The following is a 23832-nucleotide window of genomic DNA, read 5'->3' on the forward strand; positions in this document are numbered from 1 at the left end:
ACGCCCGACACCTTCGGCCAACCTCGGGATTTGTTTTATTTTTGCGCAGGAAATAATGAATTCATATATTAAAAGTGGTCGGTTAGGTTAGCTACATTAAAACACTTTAAAACACTATGGACTGTTAATTAGCTTAGTACTTATAGCTACATTAAAATAAACAGAGAAATATAAATATATATAAATAAACCCGAGGTTGGCCGAAGGTGAATGTTCGGGCGTGTTCGGGCAGGGACAGAGCTTGATGTACATCTTAGGCTTCCCGGTCGGCACGGCCTCGTTCATCAAAGTAGTTGCATTTCACGAAGAGGACTCTTTAGTTGCACCGACCGCCTCCATGCCACTAGCACACGGCAGGCGGGTTGCGTGATTGAAAAAAAAAAAGCTTATCTTATCTTGGAACTCCTGCGCCGTCTTATCGAAGTTGACGTCTCCTCTCAAGGAGTCAAGGACGTCTTGTGACTTCCTCTGATGTGAATCGCATTGCGTACATAAGACTAATACGCGCGCTTTCTTGACGTGATAACGTCTAATAAATCGATGAACGCCGGCTGCACGCACGAAAAAGTGTCCTGTTACGCTGTGTCCCGTTACGCTCATTGTACGCTTGCACTGCATCTATCTCTTCCACTCAATTGGAACAACCATCGATTTGACTTTTTCGAGGCACATTAAACTTGAAACACTCCCATTCGTTTCCTACTTTTCCTATCATCGTCCTATCCTTAACAGAATAACACAGATTGGAAGAAGTTAAATAGCAAACATGCATAAAAGTTATAGTTAAAATAATCTCTTCGTTAAAGTAATAAACATATTTGAATTAATAAGTGCAAATAAAAGTAAATTTATCAATTAAATTGTAGATTTCTTTTCACTCCTTTGTATCCATACAAAATAGTGATATTCAATAAAAATTATTCAATTTTATCATAAAAGTATGCAATCATTTCATCAATGTTATGACGTTGTCACGTTAAACTATCGTCCGTAAACCGACTTTACAGATAACCAATTTTTTTTAAGTCCTTTTTTTATTGCACATACGTGAAAACTTACACGGCGTACTTTGAATGTGTGCTTGTTTGTGTATGACTGTGTGTTTGTGTTGACTACATTTTAGAAGAAAGTCACCTTTTCTATTGTAACAATTTTGCTAGTTTTTTCTAAAATTCTACACGCAAAATATTTCCAATGAATAATAACGGACAATAGTCACATTGTTACGGGGCCCGCCTAGTCATAGGTATGTTTGTGTTAGTTGAAGCGGGATTGCAAGTTATTCACTGGTTCTTCTAGCGCGGTATCGCCTCTAAGAGCAAGTCTTCTCGTGCATAGAGTAACTATGATATCTGAGCGGTGACCATAGCACTAGATGGCGTAGAAATGAAGGAAAAAAAAAGTGTAATGTAAGTCCCTTGAGATATCTTGAAGAATCCTTAAGTGTCATGCCTAAAAACTATTCTAAAAACACGGGTTTTTAGCCATTTTCCCTCTTATAAAAATACAGTTTAAAAGCGAAAAGCTGAAACGTAATCTTGAAATGCTTTTTCGTCAACAGGCTCTACTCTGGTATCTTTATCGGTTATTTTAAATCACGTGGTTTTTTTTTTCTGTAGCCTTGCACACGGTACGTGTGCCCAGGCTGGCGGGGACCTTAAACATATGATGGTTAAGACGAAGAAACAAAACGTTAAAACTTAAAACAATTAAAACTAAAGAAAATTAATATCTGATGCAACAGAAATATTGGTATGGCTGAGAGGCCAGATAGGGCTCCATCACAAAAGGCTGTCGTTAGGGTGGGGCGGGGGGAAAGTAGCGTCCAGGAAAACTACCAAAAGTTAAAAGGACGAGGGGAAATCACCATAGTTTTTTTTTCCTAATACATATATTGGTCATAAGGACACAGCGCTGCTTCCTGTAACCATTTTTTTTTAAACATTTGTTTCTTCTCGTGCGCGAGCTGTTGAATTAATATGTGACTGGAACTACAGAAAGTCGCCGTCAGAAGTGTGTGCTATCTGTAGTATTTTCAAGTTAACCAGCGCTACCTACCGACGTATTCTACACACTACTCTGAGAGCAGGGGCGCAACAACTAAATTTCCAAAAGGGGGGGCAATATACCTTTTTATAAAGAATCCTCGATCCCCCCTATTGAAGCGGGGGGCCGGGGGTCCTCCCCCGGGAAAATTTGTATTTCAAGGTGGAAAATGGTGCTATTTAAGCAGTTTTAATATCTAAAAATTGATTACACAGCACTTTCTTTGCCCCCATTTGCCCCCACTTCAAGGTTTCAGAGGGGGGCAAAATACCCTTGCCCCCCCCCTCCCTGTTGTTGCGCCCCTGTCTGAGAGCGATGTCGGTGTACTCATTCCTTGTAGTGTATGTGTAAGAAATGATGGCAGGATTTGCCCTCGTCTTTTAGCCGTCATGTTGTAGTTCACCGCGCCACCGCCAGGTAGACTCTCGAGCGAGGCGGCCCCCGGCGGCCCTGCTGATAACAGCCGTTATCTGGCGTCCTTCGCAAGGTCGCCCCCCCCCCCCTCCTCCTGCTCGTAGCCCCAGCACGCGATCACGTGTCACTCGCTGGCGCACAGCGGGGCCAATTACTGATATCTCTGGACAAACCATACAAAAATTAAAATTTACTTTAATTTATATATATATTGGTCTTAGGTGATTTGAAGATCATTAAAAACCAACGGAAATTAAGCATTTGTTCAAACTGCACTCGTGTCAGGTTCCTTTTTTTTTTTTTGCTTTCCTAACGTCACAAATGTGTGATACCCCCAAGCTCTTTAGCGGCATAAAACTACGACGAATAAGTTTGGGGCATTAAACACAAGTCTATCCCGATGTAGGCGAGACAGATAAGCACTATAAATTATCATATAATTTTTTTTTGTGAGAGTTTGAGTTAGCCATACACATTCGTACATTCTTAGACCTACAAAATTCGTGCCACTAGTTCCCCACATTAATTCTGATATTGAAATAATCAGGAGAAAAAAAATGTGTTTATAACGTACAAAAAATTGACTGCTACTTCAGCAGAAAAGCGCATACAAGTGATAGGGCGAGGCCCAACAAGAATTGCTGACCAAGGACTGAGCGAGATGCACCTGCATGGACGTGAGTCCAGATAGCGCAGTGCTGCTGACAGTAGTATGTGGGAGCTGGTCCACGCAGCGTGTATTGCATGCAGAGTCTGACCCTGCAGTTATGCATGTCGGCCACATTCACTCACCGCGAGACGTACAATCTTCTCGTGGAATTAGAAAAAAAAAACATGTTATATGTAACCTTCGGTACTTACAAGTGTGTGAACATGTCGAAAATAAATTTTGCTTGAGCGACAAGAATTCAGATGTCCGTCACGAGAATATGTTCGCGTGTTAGGACAAAAATTGAAAACAGCACTGCGGAAACGGAAGGAAAATTTCATACTGCTTGCAACGAATAGCTGGAAAAAAAAGTGCGTATCGTGAAGCCTGCTTCAGCGGAAAGCACTCCGTGTTAAATCAGTAAGCTACGTTCCTATACTTAGGATTACAACTGCATTGTTTCCGTGCATAAGCCGTCTGTCGTTAAGTGAACACTCCAAACAAAATAAACTTAACATTTGAAAATCACGCTAGTGGTTGGTGCTATTAAGTGTTTTAATAATGTAAGAAATTAATAATCTCGATGTATTAATTGTTTTAGTTGTATTTATAAGATTACATATCAATGAATAGCTTACGTGTTTTTTTTCTTTTATTTTAATTTTGTAATCCTCTTAGTAGACGTATCCCTCAGATGTTCCTTCAGCGCATAAGGTTCTCATCCACGGCTCAAATGTCATTTAAGTCGCAATGCTCGCGATTGTAATGCTACGCGAAGAGGCTCAGGAAGCTAGAAACAAAAGACTTTCGCAGGTTCCGAGAGAGATGTCGGAAAATGAGTAGAGATGTGTCTAACCAAGATCTACTTAATATAATGTTTATACCACCTGACCCTGTGATCTTCTCTATTAGAATTCTTCCAACAAGAAAACTCAAAATAATGAAGACAGAAGTTATTTCCTTACTTGAAACTCCAACATCATCAACATGTAGGGTAAACTGGTATGAAAACTATTAATCCGGCCTTGGGCATTTTAAAAGTCGACGCTTTACGACAGGGAAATATTCCCGTTGATTCCCAAGAAACTCTTGTTTTATCTGATGTCGGTGTCATGGAGGAGTGGCCGAAATGGACAGTTATGTGTGAATCAGCCTCACTGCGCCGCGCGGATGCCTGCGGTGATTAGCGCGACTGAACCGCGCCGTTATCTGCCGCAAAACAAACTACGGGAGAAAAAACTATCTACAAAAGTCACATTACGCTTTTAGATAACTTTTCGTGCACGGCGAGTAAAGTAAATAAACGTCAAATACCACCGGGCACCTGATACGACATCAAGTCTAGTATCTGATCCTCGCATGCACCGTGTTTATATTGTAGACCTACGTGGGGAGAACTGTATTCTTAAGGGATGGCCCAATTAGGTTTTTTTTACAGTTTTATTAATTACTTATATTTAAATTACTAATAAGTAATTGTACTTAAAAATGTCCTATCACCAATCACTGGCACTTAAAAATATTTATTCGCAAGTCATTCAATGTCTGTCAAGACTTGATGTAAGTTTTTGGACATACGCCATTGCTAAGAACGTTTTCTGTTGAAGAAAAACTAATAAATAAAATAAATAAAAATACACAAGAAAGACAAAAAACACACAAAATTAAGCAAACAATTGCTGTTGTCAACAAGAATATAAACACCACAAAATATTCCGAAACAGAAATATGGTCAACAAACAAAGAAAAAAGTACTAAGTGAACAAAAAAACACACAAATGATGACAACACAAAAATATTGAAACCAAAATAATTCAGCACAACAGTTGAAACGAGACAAAAACACGACAAAACTAAAAGACAAAAAAAAAATACAATAGTTTTACCTAAACAGAAACAAGCGACGTTTCGGGAACTGCTATCTGCTCCCGTCCCGGTGTTTATATTCTTGTTGACAACAGCAATTGTTTGCTTAATTTTGTGTGTTTTTTGTCTTTCTTGTGTATTTTTATTTATTTTATTTATTAGTTTATCTTCAACAGAAAACGTTCTTAGCAATGGCGTATGTCCAAAAACTTACATCAAGTCATGCACTCCCATTGCACAAATCTTTTAAAGATAACAACAATGTCTGTCAAGTTCCGCAGTTCGCACTCCTTACTGGAGCTGGGCTGGACAGTGGCTCGCCCCTTACCTCGCGCCTGTCCACACACACACACACACAGTCTCGCGCCACTCTGTCGCACTCTCTCGGTCCCGTCACTCCGCGTCGCGCCACTCTCGAGGGGGTCTCTAACACCCTTCGCCGATGTCGCACTTCACTTCACTCGCGGAACTCTCCGAACTCTCGGAACCCGCTCGGAACACCCGCTGGGGCCGGCGTCGCTGCCTCAGTACTCGAGACGCCCTTCCCGAACCGACGAGAGCGGCTGTTACGTGTCGCATCATACCGGGACGACCCGACGCCCGAAAAGTCCAGAAAGGCGGCGCCCATTCGCGCCACTCCGCGCGGCGGCCCCGCGTGATTCCCAAAGCCACTCAGCGACAGATAACAGCGCCAAGGAAGGACGAAGCGCAGGGTGGGGGGTGGGGGGTTAGCGACGACCCTTGTAATCTGGCCAGGCGCACGTGGCATGCCTTACGTCAGTGGGCGGCACGTGACGTCAGTGACCGTGCAGGGCCGCCAGCCAGCTCCGAACCTGGCATCGCGGTCTGGCCTCTCGCGTTCGCTATATATATATATATATATATATATATATATATATATATATATATATATATATATATATAAATCACTGGGGAAAAAGTGAAAATTTGTTCCCTTCACTTACGTTCAACATATAAAAATTAAATTAAGGCCTACATCCAAACAGGATCATACAATTTGATATCAATTACGATATTGGTTTTTTTTTTTACCTTATCATATAAAACAGGGACTTTAAATAGGGTCAAGTTTTAATGTTTCAGTTGACCGATTTAATAATCTTGTCGGCGATTCTAACATTTCGAGTGAGGTCAAAAATTCTATTCTAGACCCTGCTTCAATCCCCTCCAACCCTTATTTCTCGGCAAGATTCGGACATCGGTAGGTGCAGTTACTCAACTGATTCGAGGATGTGTGAGGTCTGTACAAAACCGTGTGACGTCACACTTTTTAACTTTATAGCTTTTTGCAATATTAAAAATACTTTACTTGAATTATTTTCACTCTATGCTTCCTACTGAGCTCTGTAAAATATAGCGTTATCCTTCATAGAAGCATGGGCGTAGAAAAAAGATAAAACTGTGCCACACGTCCATCTGTTGCAGGAATTGTGAATCTATTTTTAACAAAATAAGAATTTTTATAAAAAGCAGTAACATTAGCCAAAAACCGAAATATAAATTGCCTTGCTACAATCGACATAAACAAACAGGATATTTTGATTCTGGTCTAATCATATCTCACTTCCCAAAATTTTATCAAAGTGTAACTGAGTATTTAATTTTTTTTGTATGTTGACCGTATGTTAATTACGTATTTTTTCGATTAAACGGAAAATGTAATTATAATATTAGTAAAAAACACTTGCAGTTAAGAACCAAATACTAAGTTTTGTGCGTTCTAGAAAATTTCACATGCTCAGTAAGTATATCAATTGCAACACAACATTGAATTTTCAACACACTTGCATACCATTGGGCATAATAAAAAGTTAACACAATTATCTCCAAAGTAAATTTTGTTACATAAGTAGTAATAAAGTAATAAAAATATTTTAAAAATATTTTATTTTTTATTGCGCACATCCTTATGACAGTGACAAATTATATACTTGAAAAGAAGATAACCTTGTGAATCATCACCAAGGCGTTGGTGATAAGATAAAAGCGACCCAACAATATTAGGGCATTTGCTGCTATCTATCGTCAAATGTGTGAACTACTTCTACCCGCGTTTTCAGATTAAATGCCGCGGGAAATACAAAATGTTTGTTTTCTCGAAAGGTTGCCAAAGTTTCTAGACAACAATTTCATTTGTTCTTTTGCAGTTTATGTATTTCAAACAGGGGCGTAGCCAGGGGGAGGGGGTTTAGGGGTTCAAAACCCCCGCCCCCTTAGCACCAAATCTTTAATTAATTTCTTATTCATCACTCAAACAAATTTCATATTAAAATTAATAAAATTTCTACCATTACAATATTTAAATTTAAGAACCGAAAACTGCTAAAATAGCACTATTTTACACCTTAAAATCCAAATTTTCCCGGGGGAGGACCCCCGGACCACCCGCTTTAATACGGGGGGGGGGGGGGGGGCCATGCTTCTTAACACCCCCATACACAAATCCTGGCTACGCCACTGATTTCAAATGTACAGAATCTATTGCCTTATAGTTTTAAATTTAAATAGTGTAATTACAATAGATCAGTAAAATTTTACTGCATTTTTTTTATCATCTGCTCCACTCAAAAGCAGTGAATCAAACTCACTACACAAGAACGAAAGTTTTGCTAGTAGTCCGAACTCGTGAACCAACTTGTACCTTTGGTGTCTCTAGCGTGGATTGATCATGGCTTAAGGTGTTCAATATCAGGATCAACAGAGGCGATGATGGGCGATGAGATGAAAATGGAGCACTGACGGAATGAATGGGACGGGAGTACCCTGGAAAAAAAAAATTGGTCTGTAAAGTCGGTTTACGGACGATAGTTTAACGTGACAACGTCATAACAAAACATTGATGAAAAGATTGCACACTTATATGAATAAAATTGAATCATTTTTATTGCATTATCACTATTTTGTATGGATACAAAGAAGGAGTGAAATGAAATCTACAATTTAATTGATAAATTTACTTTTATTTGCACTCATTAATTCAAATATGTTTATTACTTTAACGAACATATTATTTTAACTTTAACTTTTATACATGTTTGCTATTTAACTTCTTCCAATCTGTGTTATTCTGTTAAGGATAGGACGATGAAAGGAAAAGTAGGAAACGAATGGGAGTGTTTCAAGTTTAATGTGCCTCGAAAAAGTCAAATCGATGGTTGTTCCAATCGAGTGGAAGAGAGATAGATGCGGCGCAAGCGTACAATGTGCGTAACGGGACAAATCGTAACGGGGCAATGAGTCATCCTTTTTCGTGCGTGCAGCCGGCGTTCATCGATTTATTAGACGTTGTCACGTCAAAAATTCCTGGCCTCACGGCAACGTCCGTTCACGTTACCTTCCGGCGGGAAGCGAGTAGATATTTAAAGAAAAAAGATAAGAGCATAACGTGAACGAAAGTTAGCCATCTGGTGAGTAACGAATTCCCAACTATCGCATCAATTACCCTGGAACGATTCCAGGAAGACATTTCTTTTAAAGAAAATGCATTTGCAAAACAAGACATAAAATAAGTCAGCGTTTGGCCTCGGCACATTTACGACCTAAATAGTTTAATACAACTTTAAAAGTTTAAGACATTAATTTAAGTATTTACCCTCCAAAATTAAAAATCATAAAATTCGGGCTCGGGAAGCCCCATGTTCGCGAAAGTTAGTACATACGGACCCATGTTGCCACACGTGGGTCCGCCATCTTGACGACTTAGGCTCGTGGGTGGCTATAGCAGTTCCTGCATGCGTGCACACTGTACTTTCAACCTGTTACATTACCATTGCATAATGCACTTACTTCATTGCATTTATGGTGTGGTGCATACTAAAATATCCCCCTCAACATGCCTAAAAGAGTATATCCTCAAAAAACACAGGATGATATTTTTGGTCTAGAAGAAAATGTCACAGGTTCAGCGTTGAGAAATTTACATGTGACATGTTCAGTTCTCCTGTTGTATGACTTCAGTTTTAAAATGGAGAAATGTTGTACCTTTTTAACCTAAAAAAAACCTTTCATATATATTTAACACTCAGCATTATTTTTAAATATTTTAAATTGAATTTTGTGGCCGAGTTTTGTTTTATAAGTTTGTTTGCCACGTGAGAACACATGCATTAGTTAATACCGAGGCTAGAAGTTAACACGTCACTGGCTAGTACAAATGGACTCTCTTACAATTTTTATTGTGGGGTTTTAGAATTTGTACACTAAGGAGAACCGACAAAATTGTTTGATCACGGTCCCTTGGATTCTCTCTATGGCCGTTCAGTATTGACAAAATAGTACTTGAGGGCAACTCTAATAAAGCATGACCCAAATAAGAAGGTAATTCAAGTGCACTAGATAACGAGTCCCTGAGATACGTGTTCGAGCATTGCGAATCCAGATGAACAAGTGGTACTGTAACCGCGGCCGACCTCAGGGTTTTCAGGGCAGATGATACTGCGGTTGTGTACCATTACCTCCAACAGTATGGAAGTGGAAGGACAATCCAGAACCCAGTACTGGATCCAGGAAGTATTATTTCGCAAATGAAAATCCTTGAAGGACTGGGAATGGAACCAAATCTCCCTGGATTCTGTGAGGGTGGACAATCCAGAACCCAGTACTGGATCCAGGAAGTATTATTTCGCAAATGAAAATCCTTGGAGAACTGGGAATGGAACCAAATCTCCCTGGATTCTGTGAGGGTGGACAATCCCGAACCCAGTCTTGGATCCAGGAAGGATTATTTCGCAAATGAAAATCCTTGGAGGACTGGGAATGGAACCAAATCTCCCTGGATTCTGTGAGGGTGGACAATCCCGAACCCAGTCTTGGATCCAGGAAGGATTATTTCGCAAATGAAAATCCTTGGAGGACTGGGAATGGAACCAAATCTCCCTGGATTCTGTGAGGGTGGACAATCCAGAACCCAGTACTGGATCCAGGAAGTATTATTTCACAAATGAAAATCCTTGAAGGACTGGGAATGGAACTAAATCTCCCTGGATTCTGTGAGAGTGGACAATCCAGTACCCAGAACTGGATCAGGAAGAATTATTTCGCAAATGAAAATCCTTGAAGGACTGGGAATGGAACCAAATCTCCCTGGATTCTGTGAGGGTGGACAATCCCGAACCCAGTCTTGGATCCAGGAAGGATTATTTCGCAAATGAAAATCCTTGGAGGACTGGGAATGGAACCAAATCTCCCTGGATTCTGTGAGGGTGGACAATCCAGAACCCAGTACTGAATCCAGGAAGTATTATTTCGCAAATGAAAATCCTTGGAGGACTGGGAATGTAACCAAATCCTCCCTGGTTACTGTGAGAGCGAGAAGGTACTTACTGCGAGGACCTCCGGATGAGCTTCCTGAGCGCGGTGAAGTTGCGGGTGGACGGGATGCTGAGCAGATGCACACACGTCTCCGGCTCCCAGCGCGCGAGGTCGCGACCCGAGTGTAGGTCCTCCAGCAGGTCCTGCCCCGAGCACTGCTTCTCCAGGAGGCGGTCCTTGCGCCCCGCCGCCTTCGTCACCGCCTTCTCCCAGCGCCCGCGACCCCGCCCCATGTCCTCCTCCTCGCTGTCCTGCAACAGGAGCGAGCAGTGAGACACCAGCAGGTCCTGTCCCGAGCACTGCTTCTCCAGGAGGCGGTCCTTGCGCCCTGCCCCATGTCCTCCTCGCTGTCCTGCAACAGGAGTCAAAGCCTATTAAACTCTGACCCTCAACCCTGGAAAATCATTAGGTAGCGCCGGAACGTAGACACGATCTTTTAAAATGCCCCAAAGGAAAAAAAAATCGCATGATGATTTGTCAGGTGAACGTGGAGGCCAGCTAAAAAGAGCTCTGTCGTCTCGACCATCACGACCAATACAGCAGTCACGTACTTCGACGTTCAACCACTCTCGTACAGTCGTGCAGAGAGATTCCAGTGGGGGAGGGACTCCATCCTGTTGCCCAATAATGTTTACAGGTTCACCCTCGACTAACTGGGGAAAGAGCCCTTCTTTCGCGCTGCAAGAGAGAAAACAACAAAGCTGTTCTCACGTATGCGCTTATATAAAACAGAATTACTCTTTAATTGTGACCTTGATCCAACACACTACAACACTCACAGTTGGTACTATTAAAATGTATAACTGGGACATTATTTTATGGACATACTGTTGAATATATGCATGACGAAATTAATGAGTTAGCGATTCAGGAATAGTCTTTGCATAGCATTTTAATTTTTAATAATGTTCGCAGGCTTTCACGGCCATTGTCTGAAGTAACTTAACTTCTTAATTTTAATTTTTCTTTATAGCAACATATTTTCTTAACTTTCCTTGATTTTTCCAGAAAACCAAAATTCATTGAAATTTCCTGGTTTTCCCTGATAGTGGAAATAACGCATATGTACTTGAACGCCATCCCACATTGTGGTGGGGCTTGTTATCTCTAGCAACACGCGAAGTTATCGCGGGTCGCGGTCAGCGGGGAAAGCTCTGGAACAGGATGTTGATGTTGGTATGTCTCTATGGGGGAAGGGAGGGAGGGAGGAGACCGCGCGTGGCGGAAGCACAGAAAGCACCACAATTGATAGCAATTCATCAACTCGGCCACGTGACCTCTTTTACTAGGTTATTATACTATCGATATAACACCCCCCCCCCCCTTTTCAACAATATGTTTTGCCCTTTCAACTGCTTAAAAGAAATCTATAAATGAAGGGAATTTTTGGAGTATTTTGTTTAACGTGACTCTTCCCGGTTTAGATTCCTCCAATTTTTTTTTATCAATTTTTCGACTCGACAGCGCACGTGAATAACTGTGAACATATATATTTTTTAATCAGTATTTGTGATGAAATATTTGCAGCTGTCCCCAGATATAATTAATTACGTACTTATTCCAAGATTTTTTTAATTCTAGTTTATGCCCGGCATGCGTTGGAATGCAATTATTTTTTACAATTTTTTTTTTTTTGTGATTTGTTTGAAGTATGTACACATATACAAAGCATCACTCTATATATCTCTCTTATTCTCTATCTCTAAATCTATACTTTTATATCTCTACATATATATATATCTACCTCTATCTTCTATACATCCCTCTATATCTCTCACCTATATCTACCTATATCTATAGCACTGAAAATATTAAAAAGCTCTGTTTTTAACGATCTATATTTTTTTCTATATTTTCACCTCTCACAGACGTGACACAGGTACATAAAAAACACGCGCGTATTCGAATGCAACGTCGTGTCCAAATTTCAAAGCAATCGGTGAAGAATATTTCGGAGGTTTAGGATTTTAAACGAAATAAAATTTACAATTTTTATCGATGTAGACTGAGAATGACAACCTGCCTACTCGTTGCTTCATTTTTTTTTAAGTTGGGGGGGGGGGGGGGGTGGTGACACCGATGCTTATAGCGGAGCGTAGAGGCGTGGACGCCCCCAGTTACGCCCGACGTACAGAGGGGGACACAGAACCAGACGATAGAGCTGCAACTCCCCCAACCTTTCTCCACAAACCAACCAAAATTCGAAGATGGGTCCGCTCTTGGTTAACAAGTGTCTTCAAGTTAGTGAGTTCAATATTTGATCAGCGCAGTAGCCACAGAACAAGGAGGGAAATAAATAAGTGCGACTCTTACAGTGGAAACTGAAACCATGTGTCGCTATCTGTTGGGCGGGCCCATAACTACCAGCAAATAAAAAATCGGAATAGAGGTTCTCATACAAAGTTTTTTTAGTTAATACGTTTTTTGGTTATATTAAGTTATCTCATTGACCGCGCAAAACTAAATTATTCGATGCGAAAATCATTTATGCTGTTTTGTAATAAATAAAGGAGTAGGAGGTGCAAAAACTCATTGTATTACACATCACAAAATTAGTGGCTACCTAAACAGAGTGAATTTTCACTGGTTTGTTTGCCTGATAATAGCTTATACACAGGGCCGGTGCAAGGTAAATTGGCGCCCTAGGCGAAAAACCTTTATACCCCCCCCCCCCCCCGGAAACCCCAAAAAAAATTTTCCTTGCCTCAAAATAGATCACGTAAGCCTAAGATTTTGTCAACAATCAAAAGTAAGCAGGCTTGAATTTTTTTTTACTTTTTTACTTGTTGCTATTACAAATCATAAACAGGTCACCGTGGACTTTAAATAATTACTTATATCAATAAAAACATTCCAAACTGTTACAAAAATCAATTTTCATATAGTTTCAATAATCGTTAAACATATATCAGGTGTTATGTGTGGTGCTGCGCCGCCCCCAGCTACTTGGCGCCCTAGGCGGTTGCCTAGTTCGCCTATATGGACGCGCCGGCCCTGCTTATACATTACTTCTCCTAATAAATTAATGTACGTAGTTATGTCAGCAATATATTACGAAAACTACTATCTAGCGGACGGGCCCATTAACTACTTCAAAAAACTAGGTCTCAGTCTCGGTAATTAGAGTTGCTCCCCCCATGGCAGTAGCTGCATGTCCACGTGTGTCTGCAGCAGGCCCAGCCCGTTGTATAACTCCAGCACTTCCAGTCCACAGCGCAGTCCACAGCACAGTCCACAGCGCAGTCCACAGCGCAGACCCACAAGCAGCTACACGCAGCGGATCTGTCAGGATGCGGGCAGAATCGCACGATCAATTTGACCAACTCGTTCACGTTGCAACAATGAGCAGAATGAAACATGCTACAAAAAATACCTACTACTCATGAGGAAAGCTAAAAAAAAGTTTTATCTGGTAGATTTTTTACCCGATTTAAATGGAAAGTCTCAATATATATTTTTTAATGTGAAAATATTAAGTGAGGTGAAGCATAAAAAAAAAGCAAGTTAGTTAAGGCCTGTTGGAAACTGAAGTTTCGCGACTTCTATTACAGTTACTATTTATTCCGTGATGTTTTCGTGACTTTCGTGACCAAATCTTCACTTTCATTACTTTTTTTTTGTGACTTTTGTGAATTTCTCGACATATATAAATCATGGCTTTACTGACCGAGATGGCTGCTTACGCTATTGAGTAGCGTTGCATCATGATTTATAATCCCCGTACCAAAATCCAAGATGTGTTAAAAAAACTGCGCCTGTTACTCCTGTAGTTCCGGTGGCGCCCAGCAGAGGGGGCAAGTGACGGACGGCATACACCGTTAGGTCGCGCAGTCCAGGTGCGAAGAAATTAACACCGTTCTTTCGTTCCAATCCGTGGACAATTTTTATTCACGTGTGATTTGGAATCGGCGAAGCAAGACGCGAGACGACTTTAGAGCTGTAGCAAACCGTATGTATTCGTTACTGAGTAACGGATGCGCCATCTAGTGACGAGTAACGAAACGTTACACACGGCTGCATCTTGTTACTCGCATTTTTCGTATGTTTTACGCATGCGCGCGCATATTCGATGAATTTGCGTTACAAAGAACGATGTTTGTTTATTAAGTAAAGTATAATTTGGAAATTCGTCAAATTTTTTTACTGTTTATTAAAGGTATTGTGTGTGTAGACAAAGTTTGAGATTGGAACAGAAACAACGTAAGAAAGCATTGTTTACAAATTAGAAATATGTAGGTTTTTGTTTTTTATTGTCGCGTATTTACACGTTTTTTTGTTATTATCTTAATGAGATAATATAAAAAAAGCCGCTCTAATGAGATTTAATTGTTTCTTGGTTAACAAAAAACTGTTAATTATCAAATATTGTTAATTGTTTATATTCTATTTATTATTATTTACGCGACGTCATACTGTACGCGTACGCAATACGACTAGATTCGTTGCTGCAACATAACATAGCATGTTATGCGGTATAAGAAGTAAGGAGTAACGTAACGATAGTAACGATTGCTAATTGTTATAGTAACGAATACATACGGGTACACTTTTTTTTCGTTACTTCTACACCTCTAGACGACTTACAGCGCTCGACGAGCCGTCCTGCATCCTGGCGGCAGACTCTTGAACCTCGACCCCACGTCCGGCCGCCGCCAGCACCGCGCCGACCACTGATCCACCGAGTCTTTGACCGAGGGCTGCCCTCGAACTAGTTCCTGCTCCCACCGCGCCGCGGCGCCACATTACCGGCGCCAGCACCACACACCTCTACACCAATCACCAAGGTCGGGTTCCCAATCAAACACAAGTGAACGCACAGCAGGCCACGTGCACGACTTGTGCTAAGTCGGTCAACAATTGAAATCTCACCGTTAATTTCAACCAATGAAATTTTGGGATGCATCCGACATCTGTTGGCAGTGTAAGTAACTATATTCACTGCCAAATTATTATCCCTTGACATCTGACCAGCAGTTTGTTAGCTCTTTTTTTTTCCCCTCAATATATAAATAAGGGTTATATAAATTTTTGAGTTAACCATTCTAACCACGACACATTTTTTTTTATTTAGAATTTTTGCTAGTGACGTAAGTAATAGCATTAATTAATTTTTAGTGCAGGAATTACACCTGAGCATTGTAAAATCTCGACGATTTCTTCCCACAGTATGACTGATAAACATAAACTCCTCTAGTCCCGCCAAAATGGCTTCCTACGCTACTCCCACTGGTTGTTGCGCCATGCGTCCGTAACAGAAATAACATATATTCAATTCACACTTTAGCAAACGATGTCTCCTATCCACACGACCGTGCGCACTAACTGCTGTTTATTGTTACCGTTGTTTATTCCACTGTGAATCCAGCCTGACGACACCGGAGCTTAGTGGCAGGTCCAGGACATCAGCGAACTGTGCGGTATTTATCGGCAACCTAACAACCTAAAAGTCGTGAACTTTTCTAAATTCAATGTTTGCTACCTTTTTTTTTGTAGTCTGTTGTTGGCAATATTCACCATAAATGTTGCAATATGAAACAACCAAAACACTATGCTAAGTGCTTAACTGCAGAGCTGCAAAGTATGAGTATTGAAAATAATCTCAGTTTCAATTGCAATGTGAAAAGGAGCACATGGCAGCCATGATTATTTCATTGCCGCCAAGAAAATTCAACATTGTCAAAAAACTTCTCCAAATTAAATATTTTGCAATTATACTCAATACGCCACTCCGTTAATACGTCATTCCAGAAAATCTGAACTAATAATGTTAATAAAATTGTTTTTATTACTTAAGTCATGTTTAAAAAATGTTTATGTTTTCTTTATATTTTAAACTTTTTATGTTAGTTTTCTTAGTGTTCTAGTTTAGAATATATTAAAAAAAAAAAAAAAGAATTTCAATGAAATTGAACAGAAACTCAAAGACACAGGACTGGGTTACGTAATTATTCGCGTTTTTTTTTGACACGATTTGACTGAAAACACGTACGCAGGAGTGATAGTTCAGCACTACGTGTGAAACTTCCATTGTCGAAAAGAATGTATCCGCGACGTGGCGCTGAGGGGTGGCACTTACTGGAACTACGTGGAGCTCAGGACGGCCTCGTAAAGAGGTGAAAAGGGGTTGAATGCGGTTGTCTTGGGAAGGGGGAAGAATGGGGTGTAGAGTGATGAATGTCCAGGGGAAGAAGCAAGCTGTGAAGAACCGTTGCGTCAGCCAAGGTCACACTTCGTAGTTCGACGCATCCCTCGATCACGCAAAGAAATCATGTCCCCGTGGAGAAAAAAAAATCGTGCAGCTAAATTATTTTTACTGGTTACATCTTGAATTTAAGTAGAAAACTAATCAGCTAAGTCTAAATGTGTGTGTGTATTTTTTTTTTTTTTTTTTTACCTAGGACTTAAAATCACACACTTCTACAGCAATTGAAACTAACCACGAAAATATTCGTCAGAAATATTTAAACTGGTTTTATTTTGTCCTAGCCTGACTGATAGTAACAGCAATGAAATCCACAGAAAAGGACAGAAATTAATTGTGTATAGAAAAGTAGTAGCATGAAATAGTTCCAATCATGTTCCACGATGTGGTATAGTACAGTGGCGAGTAGACTACCGCCTAAACATGATACAGCTCCTCGAATTATAATCGCTAAGGTGATCTGAGCCGTGGACAGCTGACACCAGGACACTGCCTTCTGCCCTTGGAGGGAAGCGAAGGACTGATAAAAACGAAAACTGATAAGCCTTTCTCTCTCAGTATCGGCTGTGCGTGGGAGTGAGAACGCGGTGGGACCTTTCGGAGCTGTGACCGTTCTTCACCGGGCGCCAATGGCCTTCAAACGTCACACACTCCGATCAAACGCCATCTTGGTCTTCGGGCGAGACGAGTGCATTCCCTTCTCTGCTCGGGGGCGTAATGGCACACAGCCTGACGTCACTCAGCTGTTAACATTCTACCCGGTACAATTCATCGGTATGAAAATATCAATGAAACATCCCAAACTTAGTTTTGTCTCGTGATTAAGTGAAAGTTTCGTCAAAGGTGGGGCAGGGTGGACCCCTGGGTACAGGGCCCGGGCCTGGAGCGGTCCAGTCCTGTTTATTTTTATCTCAGTGTGTGAAATAAATACACATACTTGCTGTGGTTATTTTAAAGCAAATAATTTTATAAATAAAGCTTAAGTTTGGACTTATAAAATAGTAACCATAATTTTACCCTGTATTTACAGGTTAAATAAATTTCTAAAAAGAGTGTAGGCAATAAATAATCATGCAACTATAACGAAGCACGTGACTGTAAAATTGTGGGGGGAGGGGGGTGTTTGTCTCTGATCCTGGGTCCAGGGCCCTTAATCGAATGTGTAGGCCATGGTCATGGGCACACACGCGTCCGATAAGGACTGCAAGCAGCGACTGCAAGGGCGCCCATACCTAAGGGCAGGGTGGGTCCGTGGCTCACCCTAACTTTCAGACAAAGAAGAAAAAAAGAGGTGTTCTTGAGCATTTTGGGAAAATTTGAGTCCTTTAAGGCCATTTTTGGCCATTTTTTGTCATTTGTGATGGTTTGCCCCCCCCCCCCCCCCCCCTCCCCTACAAAATTTCATATGGGCGCCCTTCAGCGACTGCAACGACTGCAACTCGCCAGCCGAAACAAGTCTCCTTGATTGCGCGCGCGGGTTTTCCTGCCGCTCGCTCCAGCGTCAGAGCAGTTCTGCCAACTGTGACGTGGCGCCTCCGTGTATCAGCCACGTCCGCCCACTCTTTCCTCTTTCCTCTTTCCTCTGCCCCGGCAGACGAGAGCCGGTTATCTCCCGAGCAGCCACTGCAACCAACCCCACCATTCATTGTCGTGTCCAAGTCGTCGTGGTGGCCTACCAACTGTTCGGCATTCACACAGGCTTTTATTAGTAGGCTCGTTAACGACCCCGCACGCGTGTGCACTGACTAAACCTCACTTCATTTTACAATTTTTAAAGACACGTTGATCCATTTCTTATATCATTTTTTCCCCCTACTTGACATTTTTGAAATATCATGCAATCCAGTTTTCATATTTGAGATATCCATATCCCACCACTGACTTAAAAATCACAGAAATACACGTATGATGTCAGCTGAGTTAATTTAGAGGCATGGCACAAAACGGGTGATTAACAACAACTAAAAATTAAAAAGTTATAAATATGTGAAAGTATTAAATTAACTGAAACTGCTTGAAAATAATGACTTCTTTACCCATAGTTTGAAATGCATTCCTCTTTCACGTGTTATCAAGTGGTTTTAAAAACTTTACAATGTCAACAACAATGATTCCGTATGTTGTGTATCGGCCAGCACCCAGGGATGTGTTTAGGTTAAATTGGGTTGGGTTGGTTTGATTAATTTTTAGTCAAGTTGGGATAGGTGAGCACACTTGGGCTTTTGTAACGTTGAGATTTTGGTACCTTTGACCTTCGGTACCTATGGACTTTTGTACTGTTCGAATTAAGAATACCTTTAAACATTAGATTTTTGTACTTTTGAACTTTTGCTTTCAAATGTGTTGTTCTTTAGAAATTTTGGGTTTTTGTACCTACCTAAATAAATACAAGTTCAATAACAAAAAGGTTTGACAGCCCCATGCTGGTGAGTAGTGCATCTGTGACATCTGCTTCGAATATCTCAAGAAGCATGGGCATGTTCGCCACAGCAGCTGTGCGCAGTTGTTGAACCCGGGGTACACGTCTCTCGATCTGAGGAGTGTTTTGTGAGTGTCAATGACGTACATCGTGATTTGCAAGTTTGGTTTTTTTTGTTTCCTTACCACAGCTCTTTTTTTTTTCTTCTGCCCGTTGCCAGACATAGCAGTACATAGCATAAATCACACTGAGAGGTTTACTAGCTCTTGCCTGCGAATGCACTCGCTCGAAGCAACAACTGCGACTCTACAACTCGCTGAAGACTGATCTACTTTTCTCGGAACTCTCTTCCCGTTTCCGCGTTTCGATTGATCGTCAAAGCCCCAATAAACTGTTGAAGTAGTGAATTAAAAATATTTTTAAAAAAATTGTTTGTCTGTAAAGTCGGTTTACGGACGATAGTTTAACGTGACAACGTCATAACAAAAAATTTATGAAATGATTGCATACTTTTATGAATAAAATTAAATCATTTTTATTATCACTATTTTGTATGGATACAAATGAGTAAAATTAAATCTACTATTTAATTGATAAATTTAATTTTATTTGCACTCATTAATTCAAATATGTTTATTACTTTAACGAAGAAATTTTTTTAACTATAACTTTTATACATGTTTGCTATTTAACTTCTTCCAATCTGTGTTATTCTGTTAAGGATAGGACGATGATAGGAAAAGTAGGAAACGAATGGGAGTGTTTCAAGTTTAATGTGCCTCGAAAAAGTCAAATCGATGGTTGTTCCAATCGAGTGGAAGAGAGATAGATGCGGCGCAAGCGTACAATGAGCGTAACGGGTCACAGCGTAACGGGACAATGTGCGTAACGGGACAATGTGCGTAACGGGACACATTTTCGTGCGTGCAACCGGCGTTCGTCGATTTATTAGACGTTGTCACATCAAAAATTGGTAATGTTTTAATTAAATTTAATCTCAAAAGCAATCAACGTCTCTCAATGAAACAAATTAACAACCTGACATCAAACTTCTTGTGGGCGAATAAACTAATTTTCACAACCGTGTAAATCGTCCGGGCTGATGACGTCACGCTAGCACGCTCGCGAGAATCAATGGCCGACGAGACGATTGCATTTCGCGGGAAAATCTGATCGCTTGTTAATACTCCAATCTTGTTAAGACTGTGTTCTTATCTGCAAGTTCGGCTCGACAGTTGATTATCAGACATGGAAACTGTTTCCAGACACGTGCTAGTGGTCGGCTGTGGCTATGCTTATTTCAGGCACATGTCCACTGCCAGCACACCCATCGCGATGATTATTTCGTGATCCCTACATGCCCATTTAATTACTAGGCTGCCCTTCAAATGTCTGTGCATGTCCACGTTCTTGTGAGATCTTACTCGGCTACACCAAACACGCACTAGAAGACGTCGAGTACGACGAGGATCAGCGAACTAAAGAGTAGTTTAGCCCGGAGGTCCGGGAAGCCTACGATTCACTCGTCCTGGACATATCCGAATACTCACATTGGCAAGCCTTCTTTTCACAGACGAGAGAGACAAACCCGAAGTTCATGCTCGTTTTTTTCCCCCCGTACCACAACAGGTGTATTTATTTGGGGGAAACCGTTTACATGATTTCACAGTATCTTTAATGTAGCTATCCTAACCAGATCAACCGTCCACAATGTTTTAAAGGGATTTATTATGTAGCTAACCTAACCTAATTGACCATTAGTTATCATGAGTTGTATATTTAATTACAATAAACAAAAAAAATGCACGATCGGTCGTTTGGCTCTCTCGTCTGTTGAAAGAAGACTTTCCAGCGTGAGTATTCGGGTATGTCCAGAAGGACGAGTGGATCGTAGGCTTCTCCCGGAGGTCCACTATACCGAGACACGGTAGGCTCTTTACTGATTAACATCCAGGGGGTGGCCTCATCTGCATGGTTACATAGTAAAGAGTGTGAAGCAATTTTTTTTTACAGTAAACTGTTACGCCATATTGGTAAGATGCCCAAAATATTGGCTGAAGTGTAGTGTTTGCCTTGTAAAAACAGTTTTAGATTGCTTTTCGTTATGGACGTGCCGGTTTTTTAACGACGGAGATTCTAACTTGTTCAAGCAACATTTCCGCTGTGATTTTGGGCGGAACAATATGGCGACGGGCATAAAGTGGCTTCTGCCACCTCACAGCATGCAGTCTCACGCCTCATGTTGGCACCCCTGAACTGCCTGACAAAAACTTGCACGCCATGTTTAAAACGGGGGATGTGCTCGTCACGCAAAGCAGAGCGACAAAAGCAGTGATTGCAGAGTCTGAGCGACGCCAACAATGCCTCATGTTTAATAATATCCGCAGCGGGTCAGCCTCGTTCAAGGTCACGCGACAGCCGCGTGCCTGTCAGCCCGGCGACAGTCCCCACGACCACGCGTACGCAAACACGTACGTGACGGAGAGAGTATCTACGGTTCATGCGTGTGGGCACGGATTAGCTGGGTCGCCATGTTGCCATCCGGGACATTTAGGGCGGTAGTAACTCACTGACTTTTTCAAAACTTCGAGAGGGGGGGGGGATATATCCCCCTCCCCCAAGACCATGAACGAGACGGCTCAAACGAGGCATTGTTGTCTTGCCAAACTAATGTGACGTCGCGCTGTGCGCCCGCTCCTGGAATGCACTGTCGCAGTGGAAGTGGAATGTGGAATAACAGGGACATAGTCGGTTCTCGTCGGGAAAGCGGGCGGGTAAACAGTTTGTCTCTCTCCTGACAGTTGGTTTCCTACCTGGCTCTCGAGGTTGTTAGGTGGGCAGAGCGCCTGTGATGCAACCTGAACCTGCCTCAGTTATCCTGCCTGCGAGCGTGAAGGCGCAGCGCGTTCCTAGCCAGAACCTGTTGTAACCGCCGCCACTATCACACACCGCGTAGCCCGCGTCCAATGTAAACAACCACTCAGGTGTACACTGTTACTGAGCACGTATGCGATGTGAAATGTTATTATGAACTGTACAAAGATGAGTTTTTAAAACTAACATTGGCCTAATTCGTCCAAAAACTAATTTCATGCAATAGATCAAAGGTGAAAAACATAATCTTGGAACTTTGTGGTTACTTAATGTAAAAAACCCTGTATATATCAAAATATAAAAAAAAAAAACACCGAAACATATAAACTGTATGAAGTGTGCAATGTGTTTCTGACAGAATACCAAAGGAAATTATTACTGTCGCTAGTTTTCGATGCCAAAACTCGGCGTGATCTTAAAATATCAACTCTAAATATTATATATTTTTGACGTGACGTCTAATAAATCGATGAACGCCGGCTGCACGCACGAAAAAGTGTCCCGTTACGCATTGTTCCGTCACGTTGTGTCCCGTTACGCTGTCGGCGAGGGCAGTAATAATAGATTATGTTACAATTGACTAAAAAATTATGGTGATTCATATAATTGATAGCTATTTGATTACACTTTATTTATATGAAAACTTGTTCATAATTATATTTAAACTTTATAGCTAAACGCCAGTTTTTAAAATTAATTACAAGTCATCTACACGTGAACTGTTTCGTCGACTGTTTATAAAGTGAAGTGAAAAGTTAATGTGGTTTTCATTGCTTATTACAACAATTTCGGCAATAAAGGTTAATTATTCTTGCATTTTAAAAATCTGATTACTAGTATAATTTCAAGTATTTATTCTTTTATTATTAAAATAAAAATGATTCAACTTTATTCATAAAAGTATGCAATCATTTCATCAATGTTTTGTTATGACGTTGCCACGTTAAACTATCGTCCGTAAACCGACTTTAGAGACAGCCAATTTTTTTTTTAAATTCGAATTTCACGGCAAGTGACACGGCACTCGGGCTTGCTGAGACCTTGGTCGCTCGCGGCTGAACACGCGGAGCGGTGTTGACAAGGTCGAGCCCTGCGTGTGGCAGCCAGGCGAGGGTCGACCCTATCGGCTCCAGCGGATCACAACGTACCTGGGCGTCACAAGGCGGCAGCTGGCTGCAACACGCGGCGCCGCGCACGCGCTACTAACGGCCGTCACAGCCGAGCCCACGGTGACCTCACAGCTCTCCCCCCTCCCTCCCCCCTCACACACCCTCCTCCCCCTCCGAGCAGTGACTTCATCGCTAGCCAACGGTCCGCAACCGCCTTCCAGGAGAACTATCGCGGGGAAGTGCCACCCGCAGACCTTGGCACTAATATAGGCCAAGTCATCGGCGACCATACACACGAAAGACCGGACGAGAAGCCTAAGATGTACATCAAGTTCTGTCCGTGCCCGAACACGCCCGAATATTCACCTTCGGCCAACCTCGGGTTAATTTATAATATATTTATTTCTCTGTTTATTTTAATGTAGCTGTACTAACCTAACTAACCGTCCATAGTGTTTTAAAGTCTTTTAATGTAGCTAACCTAACCGACCACTTTTAATATTTGAATTCATTTTTCCTGCGCAAAAAATAAAACAAATCCCGAGGTTGGCCGAAGGTGAATGTTCGGGCGTGTTCGGGCAGGGACAAGACTTGATGGACATCTTAGGCTTCTCAGACAGGACACTCGACGTTGTGTTTCTGTACCGGCATACAATCACCGACCACACCGCCATTTATGACCGTACACATAAGTAACGTGATCGAAGGTGCGTGACGATAGAATGTTTTGAAATTTTCGATTGCCTAATAGATTATTAACAGTTACAAAAGCCTCAAAGCTTATTTAATGCTGGCATGCTCAACACAATTCCACAACGCTGAATTTTTTTTTGTGGACTAAATGTACCTTTTAATTTCAATTTCTTCAGTTATTATAGAAGCGAACAAGATTGTAACCAAAACCGTAAAAACGAACACTTTG

The 23832-nt window shown here is 41.4% G+C and overlaps 1 protein-coding gene across 2 annotated transcripts in view; it reads right to left on the minus strand.

The window, feature by feature from the left end:
• Nucleotides 1-23020, minus strand: part of LOC134534288 (inverted formin-2-like) — a 64498-nt gene extending 41478 nt beyond the window's left edge. The window contains exons 1-3 of one of the 2 annotated variants that reach the window (XM_063372612.1): nucleotides 15176-15181; nucleotides 14891-15073; nucleotides 10319-10557 (exon numbers count right to left, since the gene is read on the minus strand). In XM_063372612.1, the coding sequence (XP_063228682.1) occupies nucleotides 10319-10557; nucleotides 14891-15049 (398 nt within the window). In that variant the 5' untranslated portion in view covers nucleotides 15050-15073; nucleotides 15176-15181. Of the gene's footprint in view, nucleotides 1-10318; nucleotides 10558-14890; nucleotides 15074-15175; nucleotides 15182-22949 lie in introns of those variants that run through there. The other variant, XM_063372613.1, reaches the window with a different exon arrangement.
• Nucleotides 23021-23832: the final 812 nt, after the last annotated feature.

The sequence above is a fragment of the Bacillus rossius genome, chromosome 7 (genome assembly GCF_032445375.1).
Source record: "Bacillus rossius redtenbacheri isolate Brsri chromosome 7, Brsri_v3, whole genome shotgun sequence".
NCBI classification, from domain to species: Eukaryota; Metazoa; Arthropoda; class Insecta; order Phasmatodea; family Bacillidae; genus Bacillus; species Bacillus rossius.